The sequence below is a fragment of the Castanea sativa genome, chromosome 6, assembly GCF_040712315.1.
Source record: "Castanea sativa cultivar Marrone di Chiusa Pesio chromosome 6, ASM4071231v1".
NCBI classification, from domain to species: Eukaryota; Viridiplantae; Streptophyta; class Magnoliopsida; order Fagales; family Fagaceae; genus Castanea; species Castanea sativa.
The window spans coordinates 35,676,442-35,695,465 of NC_134018.1; the positions used below are offsets into that span (position 1 = coordinate 35,676,442).

General features: G+C 34.1%; 2 protein-coding genes across 3 annotated transcripts; both read right to left on the bottom strand.

Moving 5' to 3' along the window:
- Positions 1-346: 346 nt before the first annotated feature.
- On the bottom strand, positions 347-3,807 carry LOC142638612 (pentatricopeptide repeat-containing protein At1g73710). Its single transcript, XM_075812658.1, has one exon. It carries the CDS (start codon positions 3,725-3,727, stop codon positions 710-712), a length of 3,018 nt encoding a protein of 1,005 aa, XP_075668773.1. The 5' UTR covers positions 3,728-3,807; the 3' UTR covers positions 347-709.
- Positions 3,808-5,317: 1,510 nt separating this feature from the next.
- LOC142639265 (secretory carrier-associated membrane protein 1) lies at positions 5,318-14,633 on the bottom strand. Of its 2 annotated transcripts, XM_075813429.1 has the most exons (13): positions 14,210-14,633; positions 13,369-13,434; positions 11,979-12,080; positions 11,803-11,865; positions 11,000-11,033; positions 10,770-10,892; positions 8,353-8,415; positions 8,133-8,226; positions 6,827-6,872; positions 6,676-6,743; positions 6,055-6,103; positions 5,664-5,729; positions 5,318-5,574 (listed from the first exon to the last, which is right to left on the bottom strand). In XM_075813429.1, exons 1-13 carry the CDS (start codon positions 14,261-14,263, stop codon positions 5,488-5,490), a joined length of 915 nt encoding a protein of 304 aa, XP_075669544.1. In that variant the 5' UTR covers positions 14,264-14,633; the 3' UTR covers positions 5,318-5,487. The 2 variants fall into 2 exon arrangements, with proteins under 2 accessions (XP_075669544.1, XP_075669545.1); XM_075813430.1 differs by lacking the exon at positions 13,369-13,434 and having other exon boundaries at positions 14,210-14,427.
- Positions 14,634-19,024: the final 4,391 nt, after the last annotated feature.

Here is a 19,024-nt window from a genome sequence, read left to right on the forward strand (position 1 = left end):
TTGCAAAACAAACCTTCCATTTTGATTCAGGCTATGGTAACTGCCACAATATACCACAAAAGAGAACCAAACCTACAAAGCATCAATCCAATAGTATTTTTCTCTTTTTCTGATTATGAACTATTCATGCATACACAATCTTCTAAGCTTACAAAAATGCTGCTTCTATACAGTGTACACCAGAGGAAGCCTCACACTTTGAGCATACAATAATTGTTGATCCTAAAGGCCGTGAAAAAAATTTGGTATTTTTAATATGTAAATACCAAATTTCATCATACTCATCTCACAGTTTGAGTGATCACTTTAGATGAGAATCAACAATATTTCACAAACACAAAGAGGATAAATGGAAAATTTGGTATTTACATATTAAAAAAATTCTCATATTATACATGTACTTGCCTCAGATTTACATTTCTTAACGAAAAACCTAAACTTGTTTATTAGAATCTTCCATCAATCCACTAGTGTACATTTTTTTTTTCTTTTCTGATAATGAACTATTGTATAATTCATAAATACAATATCTTCAAAGCTTGCAAAAATGCTACTTCTATACAGTGTACACTAAAGGGAGCCTCACACTTTGAACATACAATAAATCCTAAAGATGTGAAGAAACTGAATCATACTCATTGAAGGTTTCAGAATCAGATAATTGTTGCAAGTCATCAGACTCATCTTCAGTTACAGAATCAGATGGCAGTTAGTCAAAAGAAAATCTCATCTCTTGGGTAACCAATTTAGCAAGGTCATTTCTGTTGGCATTTTTATACGCATCAATAATAGCCTTGAACAAGGATTCATTGGGCTCTATCTCTCCAAATTTTAGTTGGCTGTAAATCCGCTTCACACCCTCAACCATACCAGCTTTTCCATAACAAACTACCAAGTTAATATATGTTACAAGGTCTGCTTCCAGGTCCTCATCCTGCATTTTCATGAATGTGTTCAATGCTTTGTCAATTTCCCCAGATACCCCATAAGCATATATAGCAACATTGTAGGCAGAAGAATCAAGAACCACATCAGCTTTTGCAAAGGTTTCACAGGACTCAATTGCAAAAGCATGCATACCCACTACAGAGAAAACAGAGGTGATTACAGCTTGTCGGGCATAAGGTTTCCCTTCCTGGTAAGATGACTCTAGCTGTGTTACTGCTTCAATAGGAAAACCTCCCTTCTTCAATACAGTGAATAATACTTTAAAGGTCCCACTATCAGGCAAGAGCTTCCGAGTCACCATCGCATGCAACAATTCACCACACTCACGTAACTGCCCATTAGTGGCATAACAAGCCATTACCTTATTATATGAAGCACAGTCCTTTAGTAAACCTGACTGTTTCATCTCCTCTGCAACATCAATGGCTTCATCAAGCATGCCCATGTTCTTGTAAAGGTACATCATTGTTGCAAATGAAACCCCATCAGCCCAACCCTTTTCTCTCAAATCCTCAAAAACCAATTTAGCTTCAGATACCATCCCCAGATCTGCATAGAGATTAATCATACTGTTTGATGCAACAATATCCAGGCCACCCTCTAAATTTTTCATCCTCTCATAGAGTGCTTTTGCTCCTTCCAAGCTCCCCAGCTTACTATAAGCCTTAATCAGGGATGTCAACACAATTTGATTTGCCGAAATCCCAGATTCTTCCATCCGGTGGAAGCATTGAAGAGCATCTTCAACTCTGCCAGACTCTGCAAATCCATTGATCAAAGACCCATACACTACTTCATTTGGTGTAACTCCTACTCGCACCATTTCTTGGTAGACACCAACAGCATCAGAAAGCTGGCCAAGACGGGCATAGCACGCAATAATAGCAGAGAAGGTCAGACAATGGGGCTTAAAACCCATTACCAGCATTTCAGCTAAGAGGTCCTTAGCTTGTTCCACTAAATCACCTCCAGCAAACATTTGAATGAGAGAATTATAAGTACATTCATCAGGCCAAGACCCACAGTTTCTCATGCCCTTGAAGAGAGAGAACGCTTTATCATAAAGCTTTGCCTTTCCATAAGCTTTGATCATAACATTGTATTCCAAAACACCCTTCTTCTGTCCAACCAAATCTCTCATCCCAAAGAACACAGTCTCAGCTTCAGCCCACAGTCCCTTTTCAGCGTAAGCATCTATAATTGCTGCACGTGTCTTTGATGACAACCCACCACTAGATTGACTCTTTTCGAAAAAGGATTTTGCCTGATGAAGCAATCCTTCATCAATATACATTTTAATAATGCCAGGAAGAGAGTGCTCATTAACATGCAAGCCATATCTCTCCATTTCCAAAAGAACGGCCTCCACATCATGAAACATATTTCTCTCACAGAGTATATGAAGCACAGCTCTATGAGTTACACTATCAGGGAAAAGACCCACCTCCCTAATTTTCCAGTAACACTTGAGAGCAGCATCAATGTTCCCCGCATCAGCATACAAAGATAGAAAGATGTTAAAAGTTTTTGTATCAGGAGATATACCCCTTTCTTCCATCTTAGTAAGCAACAATTCTGCCTCTGACATATTCCCATTGCTTCCACAAGTAAAGATCATAGTATTAAAAGTAATTGTATCCATTGCCACCCCAGATTTCAACATTTCAGCAAACACCTCAGCTGCATCATTAAGTCGCCCGGCCTTCCCATACAAATCAATTAGAGTGTTATATGTAGATGTAAGCCTTGGCTTCCGAACAGAAATCTCCACATCTGCTGCATTCATAACTTTTGGATTAAAAACTCTCCCACCCGTCTTGAAAAGCTCAGTTGACAAAAAATGCTTGAAACTAATAGGTCCTGAGTTAGTCACATTTACAGAATCAGCAATAGAATCCAAATGAAGATCATCCAATTCAACTCGCCCAATGCACCAATCTTTATAAAACCTATCCGCCCTATCAAACTCCCCTGCATCCTTTAACACCCGAACAACTGTATTCATCGTAACCTCATCTGGAAAAACCCCCCTTTGCCTCATGTGTTTAATCCACAAAAGCGATTCTTTCATAAGCCCAGCTTTTGCATACACATCAACAAGCATCCCATACGTATTATTCGTTGGCAAAACACCATTTTTCGCCATTTCAACCCAACAAAGCCTCAACTCATCCCATTTCTGAGCTCTACCCAGTGCACGAAGCACAACATTATAGTGAATTACATTGGGCACATAGCCCTTCTGCGACTTAAACCACTCAAAAACCCTAATAACTCTTTCCCAACTACTCTGTTCTTTGAGAATCACAGTCTGCTCTTTTGGACTCAAATTCCCACAAAACGAATTAAGGGTCTTCTCAACATCAACCTGTGACTCCAAAGACCTTAAAATGGAAGGCAAAACACCTCCATACCTCTTCTTCCTACCATTAATTGAAGAATTCTTTGTGGGCAAAGCTAACGCTCTAGAGTGGCACTGAAGCTTAAACCCTATAAAAACCCCAGGTCCCTTTAGATTGTGCTTGTGGGGGTGTGAGCTTACTGAAATATCAAGGGGTTGGGGAGAAGGTGAAGCATATTGAAAAGGGTAGTGTTGTGTTTTAGCAGAGCTAAGGTTGTGCAGACTAAACCTTAGAAAAGCCCTAGTTTTGAAAAGAGAGTCAGGGGTTGGAAGCTTACTTTGTGAGAAGACATGGCTTTGCATTGAGCTGTGGTGGAGACTTTCTTCTCTGGAACTGTAACTGTACTTGTAACTGTAACTGTAACTGTGGAGCATCATTTTTTTTTTTTTTTTTAATTTTTGGAAGAATGGAGGTTTTGGGTTTAATGGGTTTTTGGCATGTACAGTACAGGTTTGGTTGTCTCAGAAAGAAAGAATAGGGTATTCCTTATATGACTGAGAAGAGAAGAGAAGGCTTTTTTTTTTTAATATAAAAAATCTGGTCAAAAAAAAAATTCAGCTGTGAATCAGATGAGAATGAGATTTAAGTTGATATTAATAAATTATTAAATCTGATTGAACCCAAATTTGTTTGCTACCAAACCCATTCATCATTCAGCTTTTCATTATAGCCGTTTGATTACCACTACTACTAGTTGCCCCCATTTTTCTACTATTTCGCATTTGCCATGTAGCAAATTGGTATCATTCTTTTCTTTCTTTCTTTCTTTTTCCCATTTACGTTTACTGTTTCTTACTTTCTTTTCCACTTGTAAAGATCAAATTTAAACAAATAAAAGATTAATGGGTGATTAACGTTGTTTTAGCTTTATTATTATTATATCAAATTCTTTAGTTACTTTTTGTTATTTCCATTTTTCTTAATTAATATGCGAAAATCCACTTGAAAAGTATTTAATTTTTTTAATATATTTTTTAAGTAAGTTTTATTAGCTATTAATTTATCATACATTTATTTTATTTTATTTTTATATTTATATAATTATTAATTAAATTTTTTCTGAATAATCTCAGTATTGAAAAAGACAAACATTGGGTCTGTCTGGTTTCTATGTTCAAACTCACATTTTTACATTTCAAACAACATTACACACGTTTTCACCCACACGTATTTTTAAAAATTACAAAAATCTCATCTCAAACTACAAAAATCTTATCTCAAACTACTCTACTAAACACCCCTAAAAAATCTACCTTGCATTTTTGCTTTTTTTTGTTCGGTAAAGGACTTAAGGTGGGCTACTTTGTTGCCTCATGTGAGCAGGGAACTCAAGCTTAAAGAACACGAAAGCCCAATTTTAATCAAGACCCACCACAATGTGTCTTTTTTTTTTTTTCTTTCTTTTTGTTTTTCTTTTTTGAGAAAAGTCTTACCCTGTGCTATCGCGGCTCAAGTTTCGGAAACTTGTCCCTTTTGTTTTTGGGTAAAGTAAATCAGGAATCACGACTTCTCTCCCATCTAAGGAAAACTTCACGAACCAAAAATAAAAGATGAAAAAGATTTCCAGGTACAAAAGATGAAAAAGATTTCTGGGATATTTGGACCTACCGTAAATATGTGTAAAATCTTGCTGCCCCAGAGTTTATTTGATTGTTATCGCTTTGTTGTTGATGGGTTTTAGATTTAGAGGCAATGCTGGCCAGATATACCTTCACTTTTGGATGACAGTTTTCGTCGACTTTTTCTGAATATTAGTAATTAAACACAGAGCCTCGACATGGTACAAGCCTATAAGCTAAAATGATCAGATGAGCACCTTCTCATCTAATTCATTTATTAAGGTTCGGCAATGTTTTTGATGGTATGGCATTTGGCATTGCTATGCAATTTGATAAAATTTCTAAAATCAAAATTCAGAAGTACATGGGCTTAATTACCGAGTGGTCACAGGTTCTATTCATGCTGTGTGAACCCAAACTGCAATAGTAAATGTATTTAATATTAAGCCAAGTCTAAGATTTGTCTTTTAGTATCAAAATACAGAAGAAAACACATCAAAACAGTAACTGTATAAAGCAGGCTGAAAATCAGCCGAAAATCCATTCACAAATAACATCTCGGCTCAACATGTGCCCCGTCATAGCGCTGCCATCATGGTCCCTCTTGCTGCGTCACGCTTCATCTCAGCAGCCTTGCCACTGCCTCGGAAATACATGTATACTTGCTGCAAATAGTAGCAAATAAAAAGTCTTAGAAACCAAAACAACACAACCAGAAAAATAATGCGATTTGAAGTCTAATAAATTGTCCAACCTGAATAACCCAGATACTGAGCAATGATTCTAAGCAGAATAATGCAAATCCAATAAAGTAAAATATCTGCAAGAACAAAAGCATTGTCAGAAAGCAACAATCAACATCAGCCATTAACGACTTGACAATTCATTCCTTGTCCTTTTTTCTTTTACAGTTGGCAAGAGTTAAACCTGGACTTAACCCAACTTCACAAATTACACGACATCGATTAAGATAGTACCATTAAGTTGAGGTTTACTTGGTCAAAAATCAAAACACAAATTATTCTTACTATAACGTTTTTCTTTCGGGCTATTACTAGAACTACTAGTAGTTAAAACCAATTTATTGCTGCTGTTAGTGTTCCGGTGACAACATCAATATGGAGTAACATAATCTAAAAACTTACCCCAACCAAGGCATTACCGCCCATCAAGTCAATTGCTGGCAAAATACCACTGTCCACAAAAACACACCATCCAAACATGAGCTTCAGTTTACAAAAGATTAAAATTGATAGCAAACTAGGAAACGCAAGTTCTTTGCATATACATGACAAAACTTCTTTGCAGGAAAACATGATGACTACATATCCCGCCCACCCCCAACCCCCTCCAAAAAGAAGGGGACATAAAAAGGTTGGTTAGTGCTGACTATATGCAAACACACTGGTTTAAAGGATAAATCCTTTCCTTTACAATTGGTAAGTTACCCGCACACCTTGTGGCTCTTGTACCACAAAAAGTTGTGACTGAAGCCCCGGTGAATGGCAGCTGTAACTATAATGGTCTAGCAACTTCTGCCAACATTTTTAATATATCAAAAAAGCCTCCAGCACAATATTCATCTAAAGATATCCATAAAAGCAATCGAAAAGCAGAAGATTATAGTATATAGTCATTCCCCCACTTCTTCTACATTTATCTTTGTGACCTACTTCCTAAAGAACCAATCACTGAAAAGAGCACAAATCAGCTATTATGTAGCAAACCAAAGACCCTTGAATGCAACAATGTAAAAGAAATCTTACGCCAGAGATTTCCCCTTGAAAATAATGGGAGGAGCAACTGCAGCTAAGATGCAAAAGCCAATGTGTATCTGCATTGAAAAAAACAGAATAGAGGTAATCCCAATACTTCTATGCAGAAAAAACATTAAAGTCAAAACATAAATGGACTTACCAGGTAAACCAAGAAAAACAACCCAAACTTAAGAGCACTATCACTCCTGTAACAAGAAATGGCACAAAATGTTATAAGAGAACCTGAGATGTCAGAACAAATAATAAAACAAAATTTTATACATAACAAGAAATGGGCAGCCAAAAAGAAAAACCATCGGCCTTTTCTTTTGTCCAAGAATTTTACTTACCCACCTAGCTACTCTAGGTTGGGGGTAGGTCCTGGTGGAGTAGTTATAGATACCTTTCCATACTTTGTGTCTAAAGTACTTCACTTAATTTCCTCTGCAGTGTTGGGCTTTGGCAGTATTTATCATGCACTTCTAGTTCTAGGACCCAAGACTCTTGAAGAGTCTTTTCCATTCTTTGGTTATGTATGGGAAGACAAATAAAATTACTACAATTTTGGGTATTCACTTAATTTTGTTAGGGATAGATGTTTTTCTTCTAGTATTCAAAGCTATTTACTTTGGAGGCTTATATGATACCTGGGCCACAAGGGGGGAGATGTAAGAAAAATACCAACTTGACCCTTAGCCCAGGTGTCATATTTAGTTATTTACTAAAATCCCCTTTTGGAAGAGAGGGATGGATTGTTAGTGTGGACGATTTTGAAGCAGCAAAGGTTACCGTAGCAATTAACAGGTTCTACTATAAATAACATCCCAGTCATCCTAATGAATTCAAATGGTTGAAACATAGATCAAAAGCTACTATCAAATGTTTTCCAATGCCAGTATTAATGCCAGTATTAACTTATCGCAATCTCTTCTTTGTATCTCTCACACCTACTTTTACTTATTTATTTTAAAAGAGAAACACTTCCTTCCCTGGCCCCATAAATGCATTAAATATTTTCACAAATAATTATTTATTTATACCACCTAAAAACATTTCTTTTATTGATTTAGTGTGTGTTTGGCAAAAATTATTTTTGCCAACTTATTTTATTATTCAGCTTATTTTTGCTATTATTCATGGCCCCCACTGCACTTTTTAGTACTATTCATGGATCCTACTGTACTATTTCAGCTAACTTTTACCTTTATCTACAGTACTTTCAGCAAAAAAGTTTTTAATTTCAGCAAAATAAGCGGATCACAAACAGACCCTTATTATACCACCTAAAAATGCAACTATATGTATAATATTTCTCCAACATAATGAGTCTATTTGTGTGTCAAAGCCTCCAAGTATTTCACATTCTTTCCATACTTCTCTCAAATTTACGACTTGTTTCATTGACGTTTTGGAGCTTCAAAATGGTGGCAACAAAACAATCAAGGTCAAATCTTACAGAACAGTACCTCATTGCACGGTAAAGAGGGCGATACCACATTACATATCCTCCAGGAACCCCTGCTATGAAGTAGATGATAGCAAGAAACCAAATTGTTGGACCTGCAAGAGAAGAAAATTTCAAAAGACCAAATTATTCAAGAATGTAATGTGATAAGATTGTTTTTTGCCTGTCAAAGAAAAGTAATGTAATAAGATTATGGGTTTGAATTAAGTTGCAAAACATACCTTCTCCTTTGATCCAGGCTGTGGTAACTGCCACAATATTCCACAAAAGACACACAACCAAACCTGCAAAACATTATAAAGTTCTTTCAAAGTCACTTTTTTACTTTTTTTGTAGAGACCATTTTGGCATGCTTTATCAAAACTTTTTTTTTTCCTTTTATATAAAATCAGGGAATACAAAATAAAGTCACCAAGCTGTCTCAACCATTGAACAGAGGCATATCCCAACCACAAGCTACAATGTCCATTTATCAGCAATTCAGCATATGATCTAAAATCGAAAATAAAAATAAAATTTTAAATGCTTAGGTTACTTTTTGAATACGGAATTAAGCATTAATGAATATCATATTTGCTGTAAGACACAGGTTAATTCAAAATGCTACCATATTCTTTAATTACAAACTTAAAAGTAATAAGCCGGAATTAAAATGCCAATAGCCTCTAGGTCAAAGTCACCTCCTCCTCCCCTAATAAGAATGAGAGAGGGTGAGGTCATGGATACAAGACCTAATGGGAGCATAACTAAACAATTGAAAAAAAAAGGAACTTAAATAGTATTCTCCTCATTTATTAGATGTACTGATATAGGTATCAACCTTCATGACAAAGAACCAAAGCCAATCATCCTTTTCTTATTGATAATACAATAGTTATAATGGGGAAAGAGAGATTTGAACCTTGGATAACTTCATTGGAAACAACAAGAGGTGTCAGTTGAGCTACAAGACTCTTGGCAAGGCCAATTATACTTTATATAACTTAAATGTTAAGTTGAATGCTCTAACAACCTCAATAGCTTTTTAATGAAGATAAAAGTAGTGGCTGTATTTTCTTTTCCCCCTTATTTATCCCCACCCACAAAGAGAGAGGGCCCACTTCTTTCACATAATGCCTCTAATTCCACTTTCAAACAAAGTTAAAATATTTAACATCATTTGCTAAATCAGAGGGTTAGGTCCATCAAGCTCAACACAGATGGCTCCTTCTTAGGGAATCCAGCTATGTAGCACGGGTGCGTTTCCGGATTCGAGTGCGGGTGCGGGATTTGGCAATTTTTGAAAAAGTAGGGTGCAGCGATTAAAAAATTATTAAAAATATTTTTATTTATATTTTTTATATATTTTTACTATTAAAATATTTTTTTTAAACACATTAGATTCACAAAACAAATAAAAAAGGAAGCAAGAAACACAAAACAAAAAGAAATGTCCTGCACTCTCACCTAATCATGCCAGGTATCAACAATATCAGATAAAATGACCAAAACAGCCACATAACTTTGGGTGCAACTAAGGGGTCCAATAGAATACAAAACAAAGGGCATTTTGGGTAGTCAAAGTTTATATTAAAACTCAGACTTAGAGTATCAGTTCCGCCGGTTCCCATCAAAAAAAAAAAAAAAAAAAGAGTAGCAGACCCAGTACGTTGGTCGTTGAATGGCTATCTCTTCTCTCGTGCGTTTCAACTCAACGGTAAGGCTTAGGTTTCAGTTTTTGGACAGCAAATGCTTTGGTTTCAGGTTTTTTCTGGTGCAATGCATGATCCAAGGCCGATTTCGGTCAGTTTTGGCCGCCGGCCAATATGTTTCAATTCGGCCGATACGACCTGATTCTGGCCGAATCGGACCAGTTCGGCGCGAATCGGCGAGATTCGAAGCCGAGTCGGCGCAAATCCGAAAAAAAAAAAAAAAAAAAAAAAAAAAAAAAAAAAAAAAAAAAAAAACTGAGACACCGCACCGACGCGCGGGCAGCGGTGTCGCTCGCGCGTCGGGCCACGTCGGACATGGGAGCGGCACCCATTTTGCCGCACCCGTGCTTCATAGGAATCCAGGGGTTGCAGGAGGAGGAGGGGGCTTCTAGGGGTCATAAAGGGCAATGGTTGAGAGGTTTTTCACATGCAATTCGTGTCACAACAACCGTCCAAGCCAAGTTGGGGTCTCTTAAAGATGGGTTGAGTATGGCACTAGATATGGGAATTACATGCTTAGAGATTGAACGGTACTCACTGACAGCTATTGAACTAATTAAATCAAACAAGCCACTAATGCTCCTTGAGGACTATTGTTGATGAGTGCAGGTGCCTAAGCAGCACAACCAACATCACATCTACATAGAAGCCAACGGATACAAAGACATTCTTACTAAAGCAGGCTGCATTGATTTTGTTCCTAATGTTTCCCCTACAGCTCATGTTCTGGATGCTCTAAAGTTTGATGTTTCTGAGAATAAGTGTAATCATTTAGTTAACTATGAACGCATTTTATTCCTCTATTACCAAAAAAAAAATTGCCAAATCAAAATACTAATACATGTACAACAAAAAGTGAGAAACATATAATACATACAAGCGCGTATTCTATGAACATTAAAACACTGAAACTAACAACCAAGATATAGGACTTTTAGCTAACATACCCAAATATGTTGTGAAAGCAACATACTGAACTCTTTGTAGATGGATAGGTATTTCATTTGCAATATCATGATGGATAAGAGGAAAAAACGGTGGCCAATTTTTCTCCTCTAAAACAATTCCAGCTGCAAAACAAAAGAAAGAACTTACACTGTAAGTAACAGGAAAATCGGCAATGCACACTGCTGTCATTGTTTCTTTCAATTGAGTTGCACATAAAAAATGAATATACCTCGTGCTGCAGCGTCTTCCCTCCGTTTTATTTCCTGCAATGCATTATGAAAGCTGATATGTGATTACCAAATAATCTCAGCTTATGTCTAAAGGCACACAAAATTACTCAAAAAAAATTATGGTTGCACTAACAACATATGATGTACAAATTTAAATTAAGAACCCAGATAAAACACAGCTAAGTAAAACATTTAGAGTGTGTGTGCGCGCGCGCGCGCGTATATATATATATATATACACACATACAAATGGTTATATGCTTGTATATCACTATATACAAATGGTGATATGCTTGTATATAACATAAGAGATTGAAAATAATGATAAGAAAATATTTTTAGGAGAAAAACAAAGCAATAAAGTTTTTTATGTGAATATTTAGTAGACCTACAAAAGGTCAGTCAAAAAGTGGCTGACTATAATTCTTTCCATGTCTGCAATTAAAATTATCATGCATTCTTCCTACTAGAAGAGAATTGCCCAATATGAACACTACATTTTTATTTTCTTTTTTTCTTATTGATTGGTAAGTTATAAACACTTTTTTGATAGGTCTTAAACTCACGACCTCACTTTCCACCTTGATCTTACAAAGCAAGGAAGTGTTGTTTGAACTAGAGCTCATTGGCAATATATGAACCCCAAAAATGAACATACCCAGAATACCATTAACATGAAAGATGGGTCTACAAACTTTTTTTACTTATCAAAAAAAAAAAAAAAAAAAAAATGGTCTACAAAGATTGTATAATTTACCCATACATTTTCAGAATCTATAATATGAAATTTTAGAGTAATTACCTGTTCCCTCCTTTTCAACTCTGCCTCTTTAGCCTGGAGCTCCTTCTCCTTTGATCTCAAATCCTAAAGTTAAACAGGAAACAAATTAAATGAAAAAAATGAAATATTTGTCAAGACAAAAAACTCCGATAGCAAGATTTACTTTCCAATTTAACATTTTGAGTAATGTAACCTACCTTTGTATTATCAAGACGAATATCAATCGTAGCACCGCGATCATAGGGTTCAGGAGGCAGGGGTGAAAGCCTTGAGGTTGCAGGGGGAACACTTCCAGGATTCTATAAATGTTAAAAGAATAATTTCATATGAATTTATATGGAGTCAATATATCATGAAAGCACCCTCAACCCACTACTGCATGCTGATGCATGCACATATTAATATGAGAAAATGTCACAGTAGACAACCATAACTTTGAAACAGCTCCCCATGAATAAAATTCCATGAAGCAAACAAGCTAAACAAGTAATGCGGATAGGGACTACTAGCTAGAAAGATTAAGCATATATAACCAAACAGAAGAATAAGAGTTAAATGTGTTGCTTAAGGTCTACAGGTAGATGATTCCAGTACATCAAGTCTGTCAAAATAAATGAGTCAAGATATCTTGTTAGTCTTACTTCCTAAATGAGTGCTTTAGCAGTAGTCATCATCCATGGTGTTCATTACTTCATTAATAAGAGTTTCAATGCCACAGCAGCTTTGAAGTCTGGAAAAGGTCCTGTTAAAGTCTTTTTTTTTATATAGGTAATAGGACTTTTGAAAAAAAAAAAAAAAACCATTGTGTTCACGATAATGAACACTCTAAACATGAAACAAATACATATAACTCAAGAACTAAAGCTAACAGATTGAAGAAGATCCTATAGTCTAATCTCATATTCTTGTCAAACCTCCAGAGTTCTACCAATTGATATGAAGTACTTAAATCAATTACAAAAAATAGAAACAAATTTAAACATATATATGAATCCAAATTTTCCAGTTCTGTAATATTCAGAATCAATCAACCCAATAACCAATGCCATCCACACCTCTGAATCAACCAACCAAACAATGTATAGGAACCTGAAAACTATGAATAATGTTGCTCATTATGAAAATAAAGCACATCACAGATGCCTGTTCTGCATCAAAACAACAACAAAATCTTAGTCCCAAACTTTGGGTCAACTATGGATCCTCAACAGACTAATCAAGATGACCACCTATACACTTTTTTGCCATTCTATCCAAATCCAAAATAGTACTCGGTCACCTCCTTAATTAACACCTCTTTCTCAAATTTATTTTAGATCTTCCTCTATAGCATTCCGTTCCCTCAACTTGAATCAAATCACTTCTCCACTAGTGAATTATTCACTCCCATTGGCACAATGGCACATGACCAAAGCATCTCAAGCGACTCTCCCTCACCTTCTCATCAATAGGTGCCACCCCTATCCTTAAACAAATTTCTCAAATCCATATCCTCTCTTTCCTCTTCTACATTAGTTAGCCAAAAAGAAAATATGTCTTATATGTTAAAAAGTAAAGGTACCAAGGAAAGGAAAAGGGCAAACTTACTGTCATATAAAATGCACCTCCACCATAGTTTGATTGCCCTGATCCTTTCCCTTTAGCTCCCGAGTCCTATAATATAAATAAAAACCCATTATATGTAGGTCATATAAAAAAATTAAAAATTTAAAAAAAAAATGAAGGGGAAAAAAATGGGATAAATGAAGAACCTTCAAAGAATTCATGAGTAAGAAAAATCCATAAAATTGGTTCATATTACACTATCAATTCACTGCCGTCTATGGGCTACCACAAAACTCTCCAAGATAAAACAATGAAAAATATAAACCTTCTGTAAACCATTTCCATTCTATTTATCATCACCATATTCTGCTACAAACTCACGCATTTACCTTCGGGTATTGTAGACTAAATTTTCAATCTTTGTTTTTGATAGGCAAAATTCAACATGTCATTTACTCAAATTCATAGAAAAAGACTATTTAACAATCTTAAACATACAAAGCAAATGAGTACAATCTCGATTCAACAACTTAGCACATAGAGACAGATACCTAAAAATTTAACAAAGAACATATTGCTAGAAAGGCTTTGAATTTCTTCTCGCTTTCTCGGAAACCAAATAGAAATTTAAATTAATTAAAAAAAATTGAAAATAGAAGCAAAAAAATTGGCTATTTGAAATTTTGAATCACATTGCGAATTAGGAATTTGAAAACAGCACCAGATCTAATTACAAAATCGAGATCGACAAAGAGTTTCAGCAAAAAAAAAAAAAAAGCAACAAAATTCGACGAATCCAGAGACCAGTACATTCCCGAATCCACAGAATCAAATTTCAAAGACGAAATTCAAAAATACGGGTATACAAAAGCGCAAAACTCACCGCGAAGGGATTGACCTCCTCTTCCTCGAAAGGATTGGAATCGTAGCGACTCATTGCAGGTGACCTAGTGATCCGCAAGCAAAAATCGACGAGATCTGAATCGAGAAACTTAGGGACACTTTTACTTTAATCGAGTAGAAGAAGAAGAATAATAATAAGAGAGCAGTGAAAATGAAGGGAAAGTTTTTGCCTGTTCGTAGAGAGAGAAACGACTTTTTTGAAAACGTACGGAATTTTTTGTACTTTATGAGGAGGGGGTGTTTGTTTCCTGAGAAAATCGGGGTGAGAAAATGATTGGCGCGTGTGAACTGTGAATGATAAGAAAGGATTATTTTTTTATACGTTATTACGCATATGCCTTACTTAGTACTAACCTTATTAAAGATAAGACTTCATTATATTAGGTATAGTTACACTCTAGCCAATACCCATTGTGATTTTTAGATCGGTTGGCAATTTATCCACCATAATTTTTAGGGGGAATATCACTTTCCCCGGTTGAGATTTACTTTTTTTTTATATTAATTTTTGTTATGAATAAATAAAAAATAAAAAGGAGTTTCAATCATGGAAACTTCTATTCAATAATAATATTCAATGGCAAAGTCATAAGGTTGACAAAGAAAATAAAAACTTTGAAAAAATGCTTTAGGCCAAACCGCCATAGTTGTCATGATCAAGATCCTGCACATTGATAGTGATTTGTAGTTGAATAATCAAGTAAATTATGAATTCATCACTTAAAAAAAAATAAACATTTGCATCATATGATATAATTTACATGTCATACATCACAAAGTCAATGTATCTAAAAAATTCAATAATTAGCAATCAAGTACCAAAATATTTTTTATATACACGGAAAGAAATAATAGGTTTTAAAGAAACTAACAGTGGTGTATATTCAAAATTAGCTCTTAGATACACAGCACAGACTTTAAATTTCTTTAACTCACACTCATTTTCTAAAGAAATTTAAAGTTTGTGTTGCGTATCAAAGAGTTAGGTATTTCAGGATATATACCACTACCAGTTTTTTTAAGGACTTCTCTCTGCCTCTGTGTGTATTAAAATGTTTAGTATTCTTTAAAAAAAAAGTACCAACATATTTATCAACGCATATAAAATATATTTTCTAAGTTCCAAATTTAAAATCCAAAATCAGTTAGTAAATGGAAACTAACTACAGTATAAAATCCAAAAGTAAGATGAATATTAAGGTGAAGTAAACATTTAATCATTCTCATTCCAAGGTTTTTATAACCAACATCCTAATCATAATCGTCTATTCCATCATCTATGTAGACATTGTGTATTTGTATACTAAACCTGTAAAAGACTACAAGATACAGTTTCAAATTCAACTATTCAAGTTATACCTCTCAGCAATAATTACAGAGCATACTCAAATAAATCAACATACAAATACAAGCAAAACTGATAAAATTATATATAATTTCTTTTTAGTTTTAACAGAGCACAAATTGGTATACTAATCAAAAAAATCTAATAACATTATAACTTAAAAAGCAACAAAGCCAACATCAAAATTTTCATCTAGAAATGATGAAGCATTTCTTCATTTTAATTACAAGTGAACTAGAAACTATAATTCATTTTCCAACGTTAATATAATTTTCTAGAAAAAGCAAAAAGTCAGATCTTTACAAGAATATGAAAAAATAAAACTCTTAAAACTTCAACAAAGCCAAAAATTCGTCTCATAAAAAAAAAAACCAAAACAAAAATTTATATTTTGGTAGTATCAGGAGGATCTCATTCAGTCCTACACAATCTACGTACAATCCTACATTCTAATAAAACAAATCAAAAGCCTGGAGGAGGGATGACCCCTTGGTCTCTACATGATTCTATCATTGCTTCCTTATATATTTTTTTTTTTCAGTTACTTACCACTTACTAGTTACTCTAGCAAAGTTGGAGAGAAGAATATGAAGACGTTGAGGTTGCCGTGAAGTATACGGAACTGAAATGTGGATGCCAGGTGATTATTTGAAGATTCCATGATCCAAGGTGAGTACCTGTATAGTATATGATTGAAGGTGGGTACTTGTCGTCGAATTTTACTTTTTATGTTTGCAAAATATATAGAAGGCCAAAGATTAATAATTATCTCGTCTATAAACAAGTTTTTCCTATTTAAAATTTTGCATAAACTATTTTGATTGAATAATGAATAAATTTAATTAATACAAAATTTAATATGCATTTTAAGAATATAGAAAAAATTCAATCCAATTGCAAGATTTTCAAATTATTAAACAAATAAAAATTCATTAGGTGTAATATTAAGAAAACATTACACCGCATGTAACTTGATCTTGACTCATAATAAATATAAAGAGTGGATATGGATTCACAAGACCTTTTTTTTTTTTCTTCTCTTTTTATAATTGAATAATTACAATAAGGGGATTACCCGGATGTCTTCATTGATAATACCAAGAGATACCAATCAATTAAGCTACAAAGCTCATAACAACACAAAACCTTAGAGAAAATTCAATTAGATTTTTAATTGAATTCTCAATTTTATACCACGTGTTCCATTTTATTTTTAATTTTGTGTCAAGTGAATTATTGAGTATAAAAATTAAAGAGTCCAAATCCAATTAGATTCAAAATTGGATTTCAATTGGAGTCCAATTTTTCACTATGTGTCCATCTAAGTTTGTAATCTTTGTGGCAAGGGAATTATTGAGTGCAAAAATCGAAGAGTTTAAAACTAATTAAATTATAAATATCATATATATATATATATGAAAAACCATTACATATTTTAGAAATGTATGGTTTAAAAAAAGTGTAAACTGATACTATGTATAATTTGAACCTATTCTAAAAAATATATATAATTTGAACAGTGTAATTGGGATTATTTTTAATAATACCCGTTCATATGCACAGAGCTACATGCTCCGTTTGTTTTAATGGAAAATATTGTGTAAGGATAGTTTTTTATGTTTTCTAGTGTTTGGTAGCATCATAAAACATGAGTTAAAAGAAAATCATCTTTGGTTAACATAAAAAATATAATTTATTTTTAGGGATTGTTTTCCACTAATTCTTTTTGGAAAACAACTCTATTTCACAGCAAGCTAAATAAAGGAAGTTAGAATATTATTTTTCAACTTATTTAAAGTTGCTACCAAATATAGGAAATAAGATATTTTTATAGAAAACACTTTTTGAAAAATGGCTCATTTTCTAGAAAACATTTTTCCGAAACATACAGAGAGTGTTTTAAAGGAAAACATTGTGTAATGATAGTTTTCCATGTTGTCCAGTATTTGATAGCATAAAAAAAAAAAATCAAATGAAAACTATCTTTGGTCAACATAAAAAGTGTGATTTATTTTTAGGGATTTTTTTTCCACTAATTCTTTTTGGAAAACACGTTATCTCGCAACAAGCTAAATAAACAAATTTAGAAGATTTTTCTTTAACTCATTTAAAGTTGTTACCAAATATAGGAAAATGAGATAGTTTTATAAAAAAAACATTTTTTGGAAAATGACTCATTTTCTAAAAGACATTATTGCCGAAACTTACACATATGGAGAGAGAGAGAGAGAGAGAGAGAGAGAGAGAGAGAGAGAGAGAGAGAGAGAGAGAGAGAATAAATTTTGTATAGATGTGTAAAATCCATGTTTTACCCCTAATCCCAACATGTCACATCATCTTATCACATATTTAAAAATAAGTACAACCACACCCAAACAATTTTAATACTCATATATAAATCTAACCAAATTGAAAGTTTATTGAGATGTTATTAGATGCGGTAAGATGTATTAAATTTTAAGTAAAATGTTGATGTGACAATCTCTTATTGTTTGGTGTAAAACATATGTTTTACACCTATTTTTACCAAATTTGGACTCATATATACATATAAGGTGTGGTAAGATGTATTAAATTTTAAGTAAAATGCTGATATGGCAATCTCCTATTGTTTGGTGTAAGACCTATGTTTTACACCCATTCTTACCAAATTCAGACTCATATATATATATATATATATATATATATATATATATATATATATATATATATATATATATATATATATATATATCCAATTACTAAGGACAATTCTCAAAAAAAAAAAAAAAAAAAAAAATCTATAGTGGCACATGTAGAACAAATGCAATGCCATAAGAGCAACTGCATCAGTGCTTGCAAAATTATGCATATATACAAAAATACTATAGTAACCGTGCATATATACACGATTATTATAGCTTTACATTTAATATTTTACTATTTTTTTTCTTTCTCCTTCACCTCACTCTCCTCTCTGGTGCCTCTCACTCTCACCTCTCTCTCTTTTTATCTCTGGTCCCTCTCACTCTCACCTCACTAATCTCCGAAGCAAGCCGTGCCACTGATCTTCGAAGTAAGCTCACTCTCGCTGTGCCACCGCCGATCGCTGCTGAAGCTCTGCTTGATCAGTGGATTTTGAGGTTTTGATCCTTTTTTATTCTTTGTATGATCATTGGGTGATGGTGTTTGATAATGGTGGTTAATAACGGTGGGTTGATGGTGGTGGGTTGATGACGGTGGATGGGTGGGTTAATGGTGGGTGTGAATTGATCGTTAATGGTAGCTTGGGTTGTGTTAGGTCTGTAAGAGGGTTCTAGAGAGAAGTGTGAAGATGAATATTTTATTGAATAAATATATAGAATAGACAAACTGATATGGTGTTCTGTAAAAATGGGTATGTAAAATAAAAAAAGTAGGTACATCCACTAATGCGGATGCTGTAAGTTTCTGAAAGGTAGGTACGAAAAA

What these genes read in the sequence shown, in the direction of transcription:
- LOC142639265 (XM_075813429.1), bottom strand. Translation starts at nt 14,263, where the DNA reads ATGAGTCGCTACGATTCCAATCCTTTCGAGGAAGAGGAGGTCAATCCC. An exon ending in TTCGTCTTGATAATACAAAG is followed by an intron (nt 11,866 to 11,978) that starts GTAGGTTACATT and finishes GTTTAACTTTAG; the next exon opens with GATTTGAGATCAAAGGAGAA. An exon ending in AGTTGAAAAGGAGGGAACAG is followed by an intron (nt 11,034 to 11,802) that starts GTAATTACTCTA and finishes AATGCATTGCAG; the next exon opens with GAAATAAAACGGAGGGAAGA.
- LOC142638612 (XM_075812658.1), bottom strand. Translation starts at nt 3,727, where the DNA reads ATGATGCTCCACAGTTACAGTTACAGTTACAAGTACAGTTACAGTTCC.